This window comes from Pavona decussata, unplaced genomic scaffold, assembly GCF_977016875.1.
Source record: "Pavona decussata unplaced genomic scaffold, jaPavDecu1.1 SCAFFOLD_107, whole genome shotgun sequence".
Lineage (NCBI taxonomy): Eukaryota > Metazoa > Cnidaria > Anthozoa > Scleractinia > Agariciidae > Pavona > Pavona decussata.
The window spans coordinates 432,546-450,873 of NW_028145521.1; the positions used below are offsets into that span (position 1 = coordinate 432,546).

Below are 18,328 nucleotides of genomic sequence, written 5' to 3' on the forward strand. Positions count from 1 at the left end.
TATATTTTCCCGAAAACAAGACTAGATGAGTCATTCAATCCTATGTTTTCTTGATTGGAAGTAAGGCCTTTCAGATCACTGACTGGCCCAGGAGGCTTTATATTCATGCATCAAAATATTCACGTCTCAATCGATCAGTGCAGCTCGTTTCTCGGGTCTGCAGGTCATCAATAGATAGATAGTCACCTCGCAGCCTGAAGGCTGAATTACGTAATTGTTTACAAATTCGATTCCCGCCGGCAGCCCAAATTTAATGACCAAATCTCACTTCCAGTACATACACCAAATCCTATTTTCTCAGTGAAAAAAAAGGGCAAATTCCATTTCTCATTTTTACCCCTTCACCAGTGCACCCTCTATTAATCTCTTTCTTCAAACCTAGAACATTGTCTATGCAAAATTCAACCTCACATTCTTGGTCACAATAGTAATGAAATACTCAATTGCCATACTATTCCTAGCTCAACAGTAAAGAATCTTAGGAGGGTTTGGGCAGAGGTGGAGGCGGGGGGATTACAACATTTTGTTAGAGAAAATGAAGCCTTTAGGTCGATTTTGTTGTTGTTGCCTTTTATTGTGAAGAATTTCCAAAGACCTGACCATCATTGTTTTTTTTACCTTGGGCCCATATGTTATGAGAACTTCTGTATCCAATACTGATAATACATCATTGTAAACACTGGCAAGATTTTAAAGGGAAAAAAAAGAGCCAGAGAAAAAAAATTCACTTTATTTATTAGTGTCAAGGTATTTAAGGCAGAGCACTCCGTCTGATAATTTTTGGGGACTGTTACATTACTCATCAGAAAGAATTGGCATTTGGAAATGTTGTTTTTTGAGGACAGGGGAAAAGCTCTCAGAGAAAGGACGAGAACCAACAACAAATTCAACCCACATAGACAAAATAATTTTCAAAAAATGTTTATTTACAGAGCACACAATCACCATAACTTTAATAATTCTCTTTGTCACACATCTGATAGGCAATCATAAGGACCAAGAAAGGATCAATTGAAGAGTTAATAATTAAACACAAGGGAGTAATCAGCCAAACACATAGTGTGCAAGCTGTAGGCCAAATTTGAAATGATAACAACACTGATATAATTATTGTGAAACAGTAAGTCAGTGAAACATGAATAATAGGGAGCTTAGCACAGACATTTATGAGCCATGGACGGCAACTGGAAGTCGAACATTTTCTTTTCTGCTGGGTTTTTGCTCCTCACAACCATAGTTAATAAAGGGCAATGGTTATGAAGCCCCACATTCTTCCTTTGTTTTAGGTTTTTGTTGGCCTTTTTTGCCCTTGAAGGTGCACAAAGGTGACAACGCTCAATAGCACTCCAATTAAGTTGAAAGAACTGACCAATAGAAACGTACCATTAATTTATTCAGTCTGAATGTGCGACCAAAGAACAAAAGGTTGTGCACTGTCAGGGAGCTTTCAACCTAAATTGCAGCACCGTTGTTTTTGCACTTGATTTTTGCCGACTTTCATAACCAGTCTCCTCTACTAACTATGTCACAACAGACAGGAAAAACTCTTTGTTGGATGTCTGTGGCTTGAAGTTACAAACATGGTGGCATCAAAATGTTCCAAAAGTATATTGCAAGGTAGCTGGCCTCAAAGCCAGTGTAAGTGTCATCTATAATATGCAGAAGGACCATATAATTAGCTATCATAACCTATATCTTAAACTTGATAACAAGAGCTTAATTCTATATCACTCTTACAATAAATTTATTATAATAGTTAAAGTAAACACACTAATCAGAAATCAAAATTATTTTACAAGCATTGATTGATCCCTCTGATTCTTAGCTATTATGAGGAGGAGAAATCGCGTGATCATGACAGAACTTAGGAGAAAAGAGAGACTGCTCACAGTCTAGCCTATAGGTATAACCTTTTTGAATGCATAAAACAAACAACAACAGCAACAAAAAATGAAACCCTTGTCACACAGCAGAGATAATTAGTCAAAAACTACAGCTAAATTTTTTCTGGCATCAAGCACAATCATTATGTTGAAATTTCTGCTCAAGAAATACTACATCTGATCACACTACCCTTTCTTTCTGTTCAATTCTATTTTGGGATCCTTAGAAAGTGCTTGAATTTGACATTTCACTGGTTCCCGTTCATGTAAGACAAGAGTGAAAAATGCACCCCTTTGGATGGTGCTTTGCTGTATAGCTTACTACAGAGTATATGGAGCAACCTCCCCCCCCCCCCCAAACTTTTCCCCAAGTGCTCTGAAAGACAGCAAAATGCCCCCTTCACAGGAAAAAAAGGCCTCCATGGGACATGGGTCAGGAGGGAAAAGGTTACAGGATAAAAATTTTCTGGAATAACATATAACAACCATTTTCAATGTTATGTGCATAGCAACTGTGTTTCGATATGCAATGTAACCAAGCCTATAATATTTTAGTCTTAATGTAAACACAACTGAATTATTGATGGTTAAAATTGAATTTGGGTGATGAAGATGGGTTTAATTTACCACCAAAATGGGGAAAAATCAGAAAGTCAATCTGAGATCAATAAATTGACTGTTTTCAATTTTATCACCTTGCAAACAAACAAACTAGAGGCCAAATTTTCTACTGAAAGTCTGGGATGAGGGCCAATCAAGGCGGTAAAATCATTTAAATCTGCCCCTAAATTTGGTGTCGTACAAGGTAAAAACACAATCGTTCAGCCATCGGAGATCTGAGTTGCTTAAGTTTATTTGTCATTTAATCCTTTGCCAATAATTGATAATTGCAAAATTTTCCAGTAAACAGTCTATCATTCAGCTGTTTTTATTTTTATTTAAAAATAGCATGTTGAAAGATAGTTGCCACTATTCTCTGCTACACAAAACACTGAAAATAAGAAATGGTTGGAATTTAAAGATTAAATCATCTGACAAATACAGCAGTGTACGTTAATCAATGGGATCATAAATCAAAGGAGCAATGTAATCAGAATGTCGAATGCCAAAGGAAACGCCAGGTGCTTTTCTCTTGTGTGCCCAGAACTGCAAAACAAAAAAATGTCAAATTATTTATTATTTTTAAAACATTGAGTTTAAGAATCATAAAAATATAATACTTTTTTCGGGCAGCCTTAAAGTTATACTATATTAATATAAATTAAACCTTTAGGCCTGCTGCACACTTGAGCAAAGAGCTGTCAGCAAACTGCCTTGGGAGACATTGCGAGGCCACACAAGGCAATCAGCTCGGCTGGTTCCTCGGTTGTGCAGTTGAGTTTTTGTGAGAATTTCACCTCGTGAGGCATATCCAGTGATGCCAACTATCCCACTTTTGGCGGGAGACTTATGCTTTTTTGCCTCATCTCCCGCCGCTTTGGTACATAGATCTCCTGCTTTTTACGTCTGCTATAAATATCGAATACTTTGTAAAAAATAAAACAGACTTCCTCCTTGTCTCTTTGTGTCACACTCCCACTAGATAAGATCGAACGTGGATTGTGCCTTTCTTTTTTCTGTTGAACCTAATAAAATGTTGAAATTACAGTGGAAGGTGTGAAGGGCCCCCCCTCCCCCTCCACTGAAGCCCTAAATACAGCCTTGATGCCACAGCCCTTTGGAGGCTCTTTGCTGTTGCTGACACAGTTCTGCTGGCTGTCCCTGCAGATTTCTAGACGTATCCCGATCTTTGTACTCCTGGGGTTGGCAGGTATGCATATCTGTGGGCTTCCTGTAAAGTAGCTTTTAGCTACGTGGAGTGCCACGTAAAATAAAGTTCCAAGTTCCAACAGGACAGGTATTTTTCTCACGACCCTACAGTGAGGCAAAAAACTCACAAAAACTTAACTGCAGACGTGATGACACAGCTGAGCTTATCGCCTCTTGATGAAGTTTGCTCAGCTCTTTCCTCAAGTGTGGGACAGGTTTAAGTGAGCATTTAGGCTTGATTGCTGCCTCTTACTTCAGGATCAATTGGTCAACAGATACACCCTTTTCCACCCCAAACATGGCAAACATTAAAGCCCCGCAGTTGCCAAAAACTGATGTTTTATCAGTTCATTACCAGTGTAATCAGCCGGGCATACCCACCAATGCAAGAAGACTGGAAGGTGTCGAGAAAGCGTGGAGAATTATCATCTCACTCAGAATTTATTAACTTACTTTTTCAGGTGAATAAGTTCCAGGTCCAGGTTTCATAGTGCTATCTCCTGGAACATAGTTGCGGGCATTCATTGAATAGATAGGATTTCTATTCTTGGTGATATTTGGATCTTGCACTTTATATGTGCCTGGTCCTGGTGTCTACAAAAAGAAGACATATAGGCATCAACCCTTTTACTCCTAATATCAAATAAAAAATTCTCCTATCTTGTCCCCATAGCTTTGTTATAAAAGTATTGTGGAGAAGTTAAAAATATCAAGAAAATTGCATTGATGTTACAATTTTAAATGATTGATTCCATGGGGTTAAGAGTGCATGTATAATCTGTTATTAGTTGTCATGCTTTTATAAAATTGTGTGCTTTTCTGAATATATTATTTTATAACAATATATTAACTATAATTTTAGACTTCCCTATAGCATAGAAATTCCAATTTGTTATATCTATTGCATAATACCTTTCTCTGTCTTAACCGGTTGTGTTGATTTCTTTTATGTGTGAATCTGTGCTATCTTGCTGACCAGTAATTTATTATTTTTTATTTAATGCAGATCGATGTCAACTGGCTGCCTGGCTCTGCTAGCCCCTATGGTTATTCCAGGCAGCCAGTTCTCTAGCTAATTTTATTTCTAACACTTTTGCAATGAACATCTGCAAGGCAAGAGTACAAATAATGATTGTTGTTGTTGTTGCACATTTCAGTGTTACCACATGATGAAGAAAAATGCCGCAGACTACCATGTGTTTGTAAGAGTGGTTAGGCAGCAAGTGAAACAAACAAACCTTCTGTAAATCCTCATGAAAGCTTCCAATCTTTGATCTTGCTGTCATACTGTAAGAAGCAGCAGAGGGCTTCCCCACAGCTTTGCTCCCAAGGACTGCTGGCAGGGAGTAGCTATTAGGGCTGGGAAAGTTGTCTTTCTTGCCGAGAGCTGTCCGTGACCCAAAAGAGTACGAGGGTGGAGATCGCTGTTTCATGACTGGGCATTTCTCAGCTCCATAATCCCCTTCAAGAAAAAGGAAATGTAACTTAATTAATATAATAAATTGGCCATTTCCGAGTTAGTTTGAACCCCCTTATGAAAGCCAGGCTTTGTGAAAAGCTTTTCATGAGAAAATTAGTTTTGTTTGCATATGAATGAAAACTAATTTACAATTAACAAAAACTATGCACAAAGCTTCACTTTCATAACGAGGTTTAAAGCAACTTGGATGGCACATAATAGACTGTTCACAGTCCTCTATTTTTCCATGGGATTTTGGAAACTTGTGTGCTTTGACAGAACTCCTGCCACCTTGGTTTGCAATGGTGGGCGCAACCTTGGGAGAGTGTTTAAACTAAGTTGGGAGGCCACTCAAGGTATCCAGACTAGGGTCCACTTGGTAGATTAGACACTCTCCCCAGGTTGCGCGAACTGTTAAATGTACAAAAGAAGATGGTGGGAGTTTGATCGAAAGCGTAGAACTCTCCAAAATCTCATGGGAAAATAGAGGACTGTGAACAGTCTAGGCTCATAAAGAATCACACCAGCTGGTGATCTAACACACAATAAAGTATACTACACGTTGCTGTACTGTGTCTAATTTCAGGAAGAATATTAGCAAGTAAATTTATTAAACTATAAAAATTTAAATTCTAGACAACAAACTCTGCATGTGGAATAGCCCACTAAATATTAGGTGACACGTATGATCATCTGTTGGCATAGTAACCTCAAGTAAAACAGAGAGCATTTCTGACCTTTTGTTTGTCTGAGTAATCAACACCTATCTTTGAGCGTATGTTAATGTTTCTAGTGGAGATACAGCTGGGTTCTCATTAAGTAGTGGTAGCAAAATGCAACTGACAATAATTATGGTCTGGAATAGCAGCTAGGATAAGGGTTTCAGAGTTCCTGTGGAGAGGCTTTGAAAGTCATTTCTGAGTGGGCTGTTTTTTTGCTTTAACGTTTTGAATATTTCTTTAATATATGGTTGGGAAAATCGCAAAATGACTTATTTCTGGGGTGAAAGGGGGTAAACTTTGACTTTTGGGGTTAAATCTAGAGGTTACCCTCAGCTATGATTTTCCACGACAAATCATAAATTATTATTAAATAGCTGACTGATTGATTCAGTGCAGGGTTTAATGATGAGCTCAGCATGAAGAACTTGAATAATAAAAAGACTCTAAAAAAATCCAAGGGTTCTCCTTGAAAATCCAAATAGGGTTGGCAGCTCCAAGAAAATACACGTATTTATTATTCCACTATTATGTCATGCCACCAAATAAGGCCAAGAGAATGCGCAAAATACAAGTCAGACTGTAATACACTGTAGTGTCCCGGTTTGACCGGTTTACAACAGAGCGAATACGGGCAACGACATTTCACTGGCTTTCTGTGTTGTCTACGCCATTCACGCATGCCATTATGATGAACAGATAATGCCGGGTGTATTTCAACACTCTTACCACAAAAGAGAAACCAAAATAACAAAATATTTTCGTCATCATCATCATTTGGTCCTTTTCCCTTTAAGGGAAATGGGGCCTTAAAATATTTTCGTAGTGGAATGATAAATCTCTTATTCAATGGTTTTATATATCAATATGAGCGGGCATTTTGCTCATTGCTTGTATAAGGAAAACCATCAAATAAGATGTATGTATTTTAATTACGTTTCTTGTGACAGGAAAGAAAATAACTGGTTGACATCTGCAGGGTACTGGATGATCATATACGGAAGTCTCTTAATAGAAAAACACCTGGCATTTTTTGTTTTCCAATGGAGCCAACGAACAGTAAAGAAGGACTTTCTTCAATTTCTTCCTCACCAATAAAGGGAGGGGGGGGGGGGGGCGGCAATGTCACAATTGGCATCTGATAATAATCCTCTCTGATCTTCTGGGACGCACGCATACCCAAACGTCAATTTAACCCAGAGTTGAGAATTTTCTTCTAAAAGCACCCGAAAGTGAAGGAATTTGCCGCTTTTTCAGAATCATCAATGAGTGTACAGTGAAGAAGGTTTTCGTCGCGTGCTGTTTCTAGGGACGCACTTGACATGCTTATTGTGATTAATACTGTCCGCTTAGAGTAAGTTATGTTTGCACAAATATTCTACAAGAACACAGCGCGTGGGAACTTTTTATAGAGCATTAATAAGCTGTACTTACAAGGAGCAGGCGTTTTAAACGATCCTCCTAATTTCGTTCGGTCCTTGAAGGAGTATTTCGATGATCCGTCCGTCCCGTGTCGAGTTAATCCTTTGTCGATGGCGTACGCTGCAGGCCCCGGTGTGTAAGAAGGCTTGATTACGATTGTCCGATAGCCAAATGAGTACGCTGGATTCATCCGTTTTGAGTAGTCGTGTTGTTTAAAACCCGTAGACCCTGGTAAAAGATAAGCTCCGGATCCTGGACCGCTAAACATTGCAGCGATCGGACCTCGAGGTCGGGTCTGAGTGGCCATGGCGACTACTGAAAGTTTGCCCAACTTTTGTACCAAAAACCCTGAAAAACCGCGACGAAAACTCCGCTTTTCCTTCACTAAACTATGTTCACGTCCTTTCTGTTCAAATCTGAAGCTTTTTCAAAACAAACTTGGACAGATTTCGCGTCGAAACCACCGCAACTACTGCAAAGTAACCGTAAACACAAAAGCCTGTCGCGATCTCTAAGGCCAGGAATGCAATGACAGCATGATTAGTCATGCATGAAAGATGACACTTGCTTCTTTTGCCTGTCACGCACGAGCGAATCAATCAGATGTAGCCAGAGTAATTAATAATTCATTCAAAAAATTAACCAATGAATTGAAGGCGGCTTAATTTTGGCGGACATTAAAGAAAAACCCATTGGGACATTTGCTTTTGTAATTACACAAAACGACAGCGATCGGCTTGACAACAGAGCTTTAACTTATTTTGTGTGTACACAGCTAAGATGTCTCTCAATTTTTATATGTACTATAATGAAGAAAAAAATTAATAACCATAATGTGATTATTACAATATCCAAAACTATTTTAAATTTTAATAAACATAGTCCAATTCAAGTTGCTTAATAGAAAAATATGAAACAAAGAGAAATAATCCTTGTTTTCTTTCGAGATTTATTCACTTTCAAGTTTGAATAAGGAACAATAAGAGGGCGACAGAGTAAACTTTCTAAGAAATTTGGTTCTCAATGTTTACTTCTAAATTAAACATAAGCCAGTGTATTTAAAAGATTAACAATCCCACACTTTAGAAGGCACAAGATAGTTGAAGTGGCTCAGAAAAAGTGTGTTCGCTGGCATATAATTTCAAAGACAGTGGAGGATGAAGACCTATTGCAAAATTAGAACACTACAAATATTTCCATACACTAATTAATGTGAAAAAATTGGGTAGATTATTTTGCAGTAAAAGACAGGGATGCTCGTCGTCTCGCTTAGGGGTGTAAATTTTGGATTTTGGTCTCGCTTAGGGTGTTCCGGGCAAAGCGCCAATATTTTAAGCCGCCAAGGTTTCGTTTAGGGTTCCGTGAAGAAACACAGAATTACGCGAAGAGAAACACGAGTCAAATTTTCTTTTTAACTTGTTTTGTTTACTGCATTAGGGGTCAAAATTTGCTTAACCCACGCCCAGATTGGTCTCCTTTAGGGGTCACAAAAAGCTTGAGCCACGCCCAGATGGTCCCCTTTAGAGGTTAAATTCAAAATTTCCGACGAGCATCCTTGTCTGTTCCATATGGGAGTCCCCCTCCCGGGCTTTTACTGAAAAACTTACAAGCACTTACAACTTCAATTTATTCATACAGCAGAATTCAACCTTTGTGACATTACCTGAACTTTATCTGCAAAACAATAATATAATTATAATTGCATAAAATCATTGACTCCCTAACTTTAAAAATTCTCTGGAACAGTGAATGCGTGGGGAAAAAGTTGGCAAAGAAAAGTAGGACACTCTTCTGTGCCATTATCCCAGATAATGTATTCATAATGTACAAGTTGAATGGGTTGAAATAATCGCAAAATAGATCAGATAGAGAGGTTTTCAATTGAGTGTCGAAAGTAATTTCACATTTGCTTTGGTTTTGCATTTCTACGCTCTGTGATTGGTTAACAAAACGCACGCCACTTTCTCAACCAATGGGGATCCAAACCAAAACCAATCATGTTTTTGCTGTACGCATTTTCCCGCGCTTGGCGCCAGTTACATGTATTTGCTTCAAATTCGACTGGGTCGTTGTGTTGTTTACGTCTGTTGCGACTGGCCAGAGTAATTACTTTGGATTTGGTTTTACGACACTCGATTGAAAACCACTCTAACATGAAATATTTCTTTAGAAGTGATGCTTTCATACTCTTCATCTCATAAACTGGCAGTACTCCTATAATCCAGACAAGAACCTGTAAGTTGTAAATAATAATCAATCACGGCAAGCAAAACTAATATGTCAATAATTATTGCACCTCTTTTGTATCTAGACAAAATAAGAAAAGGGCGCATAATTGACGGAATGCCTGGAAAAAAAACCCTAAGTGACTTCTGATAAACTACTAGATTCTCCTTCCAAATTGGCTTGTATTCACTTGTGAAACAAAAGGAGAATTTGACCTTACATCAATAGTCACTTAAGGCCTTATTCCGTGCACCCCTATAATTATACAGTTGTATTTTTTAACTGTTACTGACTAATATGACTGGGCTGTTTGGCCCTTATTTCTGCACCTTGCCGCACACATAACCTGTACTAGCTACACTGATGTCACTGTTTGTTTTAATCACAGCTCCAGTTAGAAAGATCAAAAATGATTCTGATAATGTTAACCATGACATTTTATTTGAAGAAAACAATACTTTGCTACCTTTACCTTAGCATAGTTTACTGTGGAGTTGTAACATCTTTCTGACTTTTACAATAAAAAGCTCTCAATGCCTTCACTGTCTAATGAAAAGCCAGCTTCACACAGGCGACATAAAAACATAATAACTTTGTCATAAAGAAAAGATCAGTTTATTTCTTATCTCGTTACACTTATGTCATTATAAATGTTACTCTTATGTTGTGTTTGTTCACATTGGTGACATAAAGTGTTCCTTCCAGTTTTTACAATCTTACATCATTAGTGTGAACCTGAGGCATAGGAGACTGGACTAAAACCAGTAACTTGTCTGTACAAAAAACACATAGATTTCACTGATGCCACCGTCATGCCTTGCAAAACTTACTTTCAGCACATACAAGTGAAAACAGTAATGATTCCTTCTAACTACAGCTGTTAATAAGAGCTGCTGTAACACTATATATTACTGTTCAAACGCCTTTATCCTTTTATCATTGGTATAGTGTTACTTGATTTTAAGAGAGAACTTGACTGTTATTATAGGTGCATTTTACTTGCAATTTGCAAGAGCTTTGTTACAGGTTTGAAGTAACAACATGTAGTTCAAAACTTAACAACAGCCCTGTTGGTGGTACTTTCTTTTACACAAACCAAAATGTTGGTAGTTGATAATACCAACAGCTCTTTAATACAGACAGCTAAGTGAAGATTGTTGTTTTCCAATCCAGATGAAGAATATTAACTTTACAAAGTTATGCAGTTATTAATGAGGACAGTGCCTCCTAATGCAGAAGTATTTTTGAGCAGTTTATAACTACATGTATGCAGGAAAAGCAGATCTTAGCAAAGGCTGTTGTAATCCAAAAGAAAATTGGGGGTGGTAGTGCATTTTTTAGCGATTATTAAGCAAGCTAGTGTAATTCAAAAAGCTGTAAAATACAAGGCAATGTGTGGTGTTTTTTTGCAAATTGAACATTAATAAATTATCTCTGAAAAATGCATGGTTCCCCCTAATTTTCTCTTTGGATTTCAAAAACCCTTAGTTGCTACATGTAAATCTGTGTTCCCACATAGAAGCGCACTATAAACCTTTCAAAAATATCCCTGTATTAGTATGCGCCACCCATAGGAAACCCAAGTTTCTCATACCATCTCTAGAAGTGCAGAACATATGCACAGTTGTAACAAAAGGAAATTGTGTTACATAAAAAACAGCATTAATTTTACACAATCATTATTGTAGACAATGACAAGTTAAATTACCATTGCTCATAAATTCACAATCAGAAACTTATCGGCAGTAGATATTTTAACCAGTATAAACTATATGCCTGAGGCATAACGCAGTCCATTGTACATTCAAGTATCAACTTTGGAATAACTTTTATGAACAAGTTTTTCAAATTTATTATCATTTTTTTATTGCACTCTTATCTTCTTCCTGAATTGACTTTTTCCAGAATGTTCAAAAACTTCCCCCTTGTCATTTCTCGAGCTACAAACAATAAAAAAGGGAAAAATCAGCTTAAGAATGGTTCATTTTAACTCTTTAGTGCCCAGAATTTCCTTTACTGCTTAAAATTATGCATTAATTAAACATACCTTCATCCAAGCCAAGTTGAAATGCTAGATTTTGAAGACCCCGAACTTTTTCCATTAATTGAGATGTGGTAAGACTTCCAAATTCTATAGAAGAAAATGTTATGTTCAGTTAATTATGATAATCACAAGTTTTACAACTTGTGTACATTTATGCCAATGATATAGGACAAACTCCAAATGTCTGGCCTAAGATCTTGCAACAGCTCAAGATCCAGACAAGGTTTGCACGCATTTTTAATTAAGATTTTACACAGTCAGGCAGGAGGTTATTGCACCTGAGCAGGACAGTCAACTTGTGTGACCAAGTCTCTTTGTAGCTACCAAAGGTAATTTCTCAATTATTTCTAAGATCGTTTTAGAATATTTTCGTGTCACGTTTAGTAGTGTAGAGTGTTATTTTTATCATTGACCTATTGCAGACGTGAGTGGAGTCGGTTTACATTCACAGTCTAGAGAGTTCTATTGTGACATATCACTGGAGTTTAGTTTGGTTTAATTTAGTTTTGGTTTAGTTTATCACGTGCTGTAGTGTTACATTGTGTTAAGGTTCACTATTTCCTAGGCTTGGTTTCCTTGTTTGTGGGATTACAAAACAGTTTTCTGTTTCTGCTGCGTGATATCATCAGTAGGCCATTAGGGCGTTGTTATTTTAATCTTATTATCAAGTAGTGTGTGATGAAATTGTACGTAGTTATTATGTAATCGGTCTGTTTCTTTTGTGACAATCCTTTTCCTGTCACATAAGCAGTACGTGTTTTACTCCGGTATAAATACAAGTTTTTTAGCTTAGTTTATTCGAGTGGAGCAGAGTGTTGTTCAAGTGATCTGTGTAGCTCGCTCCCCAGAGGCAGTTATGCTCTGGTTAGTGGAGTTTGTGCCGTTGTAAGTATGTACAGAACTCATTCCTACTTTTTATAATCCTGTTTTTGTAATAGTCTGTTTTACGTTCTCGTGTTTTTACAACTTACATTTCCTTTTTTATTAGTATTAGTTCGTTTCGTGTCTTTTCATTTTGTTGTAATTAGCTTCCGGTTCCACTGTAATAAATGTTCTTTTAAGCCCACTCCTTGCATCCACGAATTCATGTCTGTTGTGCCATTGCTCATGCACTCCGGCCGTTGGCGGCGCTAGACCGCTCGCGCTGCCATCGGTTACATTTTGGTGTCAGAAGTGGGATGCAAGTGTAAAAAAGTGGCATCGAATGTTCAACAGTTGTTTGCAAGAAAACCAAAAAGATAATAGTTTTTTGCAAGTTAGGTTTTGCATTTTACAAATGGGAATGAGTTAAGAAGTATTTACACGGCACAATGGTGTTGACGTGGTGTGGCGTGGTTACTCCAGTAAGTGTTCCTGTTTCCAGTCCTGAGAGACGTCAGCTGGGATACTGCAGAGCAGTGGTAGATTTCCATGGCCGTCAGTCTAGCTGTTATGGAGGATGTAGCGTCGATAGTCAACTTGTGCTGTGAGAAGCTCAAAGTGAGAGACACCCTCGATACCTACCCAGCATTTCTGTGTGTAGTGGCTAAAATGTCCCCGTTATGTCTGGTAACTAGTATGAGTGTGGTAGTGGAGTCGCGATGGGAGTTGAGACGTTCTGCAAGAGGATTGCGAAGATAGAACTATCTTCATTTCGGCTCAATGAATCGATGAGTAGCCTTCACAGGATCTCGCAACCGACCTCTGGAGTTCAGGACTTGTCTCAGGGTTAGCTCCAAGATGTCCACTATGTACCTTAGTGTCTACTCGCCAACGAAGAGCTTGTTTAAGGCCAACCACTGGTACCAGGGTCGCGCCTATGTGTCCCCAATGTTTAGTCCCCTTCCCCTACACTGGCGTGGATCCCTGGTTTGTGTTGCACAAGGATATCTTCGCGAAAGATGAAGTTTTTACTTTGCCAGACTGACTGAATGTTGTTAATTGTACCTGGCTTGACTTTGTTACGAACAGTTAGCAGAATCTGTGATCATGTGTGTGACTATGTTGTATTGCTGTGTTCTCGTGATGGAAGCATATGGAGTTTTGGTGACGACGTACGTCCACTGGTGTTGAATAGTGATGGCTTCCCGGGATCACTTGGCGCAAATCGCCCTCGCTAGTTTGGAAAAGTATGATCTAACTTGAAGGACACTCCAGTTGAGAAGCACAAATGTTCAAGCATACACGTGGATCATGGATGAAGTACCGCTTGCTGCTATGCGGGATGCGTGGGTTTTCGAGAGACTCTAGTACAATGCACTCTAGTTTTAAATGGACTTGTCGTTCATTTTTAAAAGGGCTTATAGTTTTCTTTTGTTTAGCTCATATGAGGACATGATGAGCAAAAGGAGAGGCGAATGTGACCGAGTCACTTTGTAGTTCCCAAAGGAAATTTCTCAATTATTTCTAAGATCGTTTGTGTAGAATATTTTCGTGTCACGTTTAAGTAGTGTAGAGTGTTATTTTTATCATTGACCTATTGCAGACGTGAGTGGAGTCGGTTTACATTCACAGTCTGGAGAGTTCTATTGTGACATATCACTGGAGTTTAGTTTGGTTTAAATTAGTTTTGGTATAGTTTATCACGTGCTGTAGTGTTACATTGCGTGAGGTTCACTATTTCCTAGGCTTGGTTTCCTTGTTTGTGGGATTACAAAACAGTTTTCTGTTTCTTGTAGCAACGCTGCATGATATCATCAGTAGGTCATTAGGGCGTTGTTATTTTAATCTTATTATCAAGTAGTGTGTGATGAAATTGTACGTAGTTATTATGTAATCGGTCTGTTTCTTTTGTGACAATCCTTTTCCTGTCACATAAGCAGTACGTGTTTTACTCCGGTATAAATACAAGTTTTTTAGCTTAGTTTATTCGAGTGGAGCAGAGTGTTGTTCAAGTGATCTGTGTAGCTCGCTCCCCAGAGGCAGTTATGCTCTGGTTAGTGGAGTTTGTGCCGTTGTAAGTATGTACAGAACTCATTCCTACTTTTTATAATCCTGTTTTTGTAATAGTCTGTTTTACGTTCTCGTGTTTTTACAACTTACATTTCCTTTTTTATTAGTATTAGTTCGTTTCGTGTCTTTTCATTTTGTTGTAATTAGCTTCGGGTTCCACTGTAATAAATGTTCTATTAAGCCCACTCCTTGCATCCACGAATTCATGTCTGTTGTGCCATTGCTCATGCACTCCGGCCGTTGGCGTCGCTAGACCGCTCGCGCTGCCATCGGTTACACTTGGATAAGACTTGTTCTTTTCTTGGTTAAGACATTTAAAGCAGCCGGGCAAAGTTGTGTTCACCCTAGTGGCTAGTGCTTGATAAAGCCCCTGGGTTTGGGCTCTTTGTAAGTTGTTGTTGTTGTTGTTGTTGTTGTTATTATTATTATTATTATTATTATTTAATCCATTGATGGAATCCTGCAAAGCTAGTCACTTATGATTCTGTGTGTAAGATTTCTAACAGGCAGTGTTCCAGATAACTTTCAAAGTCAGAAAGTCGGGTCCATGAAAAATTTTAAGGGGCCAATAGCAGTCATGAAAAACCCAACAAAGCTGGCTTCATGACGGGCAAACTAAATGAACTTAAATATAAGAAGATTAGGTTAGAACCACACCGGCCTATTGCTTGAAGCTTATTTCTGTGACCCCAAGGGGGGGGGGGGGGGGGGGTGGTAATGGGCCAGGTCCGCACACCTATTGATCTCATCAAAATTCTTCATTGACTCCCTGATTTTGAAAGTTGTCTGGTTCACTGGTCAAGAGACATCTTTCTCTCCAAATCTTCCTGGTTTACCATTCAATTTGTTGGGTCAGGATTATCAACTTTCTGAGACCCCTATCTTTAATATTTGGAACACTGCTACCAGGAAAGATTGACTACTACATGTAGTTAAAAACTCATCGACAAGATGAGCTTGGGAGCTGGTGCCTTTAAGGTGGAGGGGCGTAAAGCGTGAAGGGGAACATTGCCTTGGAGGTAACCATGGCAACCAATCAAGTGCCAACCACCTGGCACCGTCACACGGAGCGAATTCAGTGGAATACTGAACACAACCCACGTCTTACCTATCCAGAGGTGGGAGGAGTGGGAGCAAAAACCAGCAGATATCACAGACCGTGAATAGTAATGATCCGCAAAGATCAGCAAAGCAAAGCAAAGCTGAGCTGAGATATGCAATCACATGTAAGCCCTTGCAAAGGAAGCGGCCAGCCCGAGCACGACCCTGCCTGCCTTTCGCTAAATCGCTGACCCGCTAGCATTGTCTCGAGGTTAATCTTGCCTAACTTATAATTTAGCCACATTAAATACCTTGTAGCATGTCCATGTCATCTTTCTCCAGTTCAGCCAGCCATTTTGGTGGAGCGCTTGTCAAAGAAAATGGCTGCAACGAGGAGATCACAACAGTTACATCACTAAACTCACCTCCATACCAAGAAGTTCTAAATTACAAAATGTTGCAAATGATTTTTCAAAGTTCTTTTTACCATAAAAATCAAAGCTCATGGCTAGACTAACTTTCTATCCCACCAGTCCAGTGGATAGTAACAGGTCTGATTTCACTAGCCAAAACAAACTTTTCATTCACATGTGGCAGGAAGCAGATTCTGCCATTTGTCGCTTAATCATAACAGGAAAACTTGGAAAAGTTAAAATCTTCTGTGGTGCATGGTATAATGGCTGCTATACCATGGCCATGAATCCAGTCACAGTTTGTAACTAATAAAATAGCATAATTATATAATATTTATTTAATAGTACTATTAGTTGTAACTCATATTTGCAAGGGCTCCTGTTGATGGCACAAGGACTTGGGAGGTGAAGAAGTTTTTTTATGAACCTGCAGAATGTCCACTTCCCAATAAGGGCACTTTTAAGGACGGTGCCTACTTTTGCTTCTGCGCGTATATTCTGCACATCTCAAGATGGTCCAAGAGGCTCTGATTTCTTTAGGATGGTGCCAACTAATTCAAAGGTATTTAAGCAAGTGTTATTGAAATCCGAAAAGAAAATTGGGGTTAGCCGTGTATTTTTCAGAGATAATTAAGTTAAAAATTGGAGAAAAATTCCATACATTGTTATGTATTTTAGCGCTTTGTTTTGATATTGTTTATTGTTAAATTTTCTTTGAAAAATGCGTGGTTATCCACAATTTTCTTTTCAGATTTCAATAACACTTGCTAAGATCTTTTTTTCCCCGAATGTTCAAAAACCTTGCAAAAATACCTTGGAATTAGCAGGCACCATCCTTAACTACTGTGTATTTCATAAAGGGCACTTACACTAACAGCTAGAGAGGCGAAATCGGACACTCCGGGAACTGTTGAGAAAGGATACAGTCCATATTATTATTTTTTCAAAACTTCAAGTACATTGTCAGAGAAAAGATTGTTTCTTGATCCTGTCATATTATATCAACAAAACAGGTTTCATTTTCAGGATCGAAAATTTATGTTCAAGCACAAGCTTTCAATTTCCTCACGGAATCTTTGTCAAGTGGTGTTGGATGTTTTTGTCAAAAGATCGATTTTTCCTCTTCATTTGTTGTGAGGGAAGGCAACACCTTCAAAAGAAGAATTAGAGAGGCTATTAAAACTCATTGCCAGGCTCCAACATTGAATCATGACATGGGATACGAGCTCCTGGCGATCTACCGGGACGCTTTGTCAGGTGTTACAGTATTTTATCAACTTAATCATGTGACGAAAATGTCCAAACACTACTTGACAAAGATTCTGTGAGGGAATCGAAAGCTTGTGCTTGGACCTAAATTTTCGATCCTGAAAACAAAACCTGTTTTGTTGGTTCAAGTACATTAATTAAGGACATCAATCCAATTTGAGACATAATGGGGACTTCCAGGGTTCTTGTTAAGATTTGTAAAAGGAGGTAACAAATTACAATAGCAATTGTTCAAACAGTTAGGACTGAGACAAAATTGGAAGGGTTAGTATGGACTCATTTGAGCAGAAATTCAAAGTGCAAGTATCTCTACCCCAGATTGTAATATGATGCTGGTTTCTTGCAAGTAGCCATTTTTCATCATGCTCTTTCCAAACATCTTAACAATGAATCCCATAATTTCAAAATTTCAAATATTTATGTGGTCACACTTTAGGACTTTATGCCAGTTGGTCAATCATCATAATGATTTTCCTGAGGTCTCCTCGCCTAACAACTTGCTGTATATTTTTAATAATTTGTTATACACATAAAGGCAAATAAATGATGATGATGATGATTAAAAAAAAGGTTGGCTAGTAATGGTAAGCTTACATATAAGCTTATATTTTACGTTGATTAGCCAATTACTGTCTTCTGCTAAAAAACGTGGAGGTTTTGCTTCAAGATATTTGTTTCAATAACTTGCCACTCACTTTGCTCAGGCCACAAATCCGGTGAAGCTCTGTCTAATCGTTCAAAGCTTAGAAGTCCTTGTAAGCTTTGATCTAGCTCTGCAGATGAAATTGAACATTCAAAACAATGTAAACATGAGCACGAACCGGAGATCCAAAAACTTCATCTAACCACACAAAAATAAACGCGATAATATCACAAACCTGGGCTCGGTGAATCCATATTTCTTTTCTCTTACAATCCAGTCATAAAACAACGTACTTAAACGTGTAAAAGAGTAGAAAAAGCGGCCACAATCAGAAACGAAATGCTAGAAAAATTTGACTTCTTGCGCCCAACTTAGTCAGCCTCATTCCGAAGTCGAGGTTCCTCAGTTTCTCCTAATATGGTTAGGGGCTCCTCTGGGGACGCGTTCCTGCCCCCAGACCCTCCTCTTT

At 38.4% G+C, this 18,328-nt stretch overlaps 2 protein-coding genes and 2 long non-coding RNA genes across 4 annotated transcripts; 1 reads left to right on the plus strand and 3 right to left on the minus strand.

The window, feature by feature from the left end:
* Window positions 1-905: 905 nt before the first annotated feature.
* Window positions 906-2,213, minus strand: LOC146470991 (uncharacterized). The gene is made up of 2 exons (XR_014866904.1): window positions 1,522-2,213; window positions 906-1,221 (listed from the first exon to the last, which is right to left on the minus strand). It is a non-coding gene; the product is annotated as an uncharacterized LOC146470991 (long non-coding RNA).
* A 66-nt stretch (window positions 2,214-2,279) lies between these two features.
* On the minus strand, window positions 2,280-8,075 carry LOC146470992 (ciliary microtubule associated protein 1A-like). Its single transcript, XM_085121326.1, has 4 exons — window positions 7,305-8,075; window positions 4,931-5,154; window positions 4,146-4,286; window positions 2,280-3,029 (listed from the first exon to the last, which is right to left on the minus strand). The coding sequence occupies exons 1-4, from the start codon at window positions 7,597-7,599 to the stop codon at window positions 2,937-2,939; spliced, it is 753 nt and encodes a 250-aa protein (XP_084977452.1). The 5' UTR covers window positions 7,600-8,075; the 3' UTR covers window positions 2,280-2,936.
* Window positions 8,076-9,937: 1,862 nt separating this feature from the next.
* LOC146470993 (protein lin-52 homolog) lies at window positions 9,938-18,245 on the minus strand. Its single transcript, XM_085121332.1, has 6 exons — window positions 18,095-18,245; window positions 17,912-17,989; window positions 16,817-16,854; window positions 15,846-15,918; window positions 11,566-11,649; window positions 9,938-11,458 (listed from the first exon to the last, which is right to left on the minus strand). Exons 1-6 carry the CDS (start codon window positions 18,111-18,113, stop codon window positions 11,394-11,396), a joined length of 357 nt encoding a protein of 118 aa, XP_084977458.1. The 5' UTR covers window positions 18,114-18,245; the 3' UTR covers window positions 9,938-11,393.
* On the plus strand, window positions 11,868-14,678 carry LOC146470994 (uncharacterized). Its single transcript, XR_014866900.1, has 2 exons — window positions 11,868-12,095; window positions 14,137-14,678. It is a non-coding gene; the product is annotated as an uncharacterized LOC146470994 (long non-coding RNA).
* Window positions 18,246-18,328: the final 83 nt, after the last annotated feature.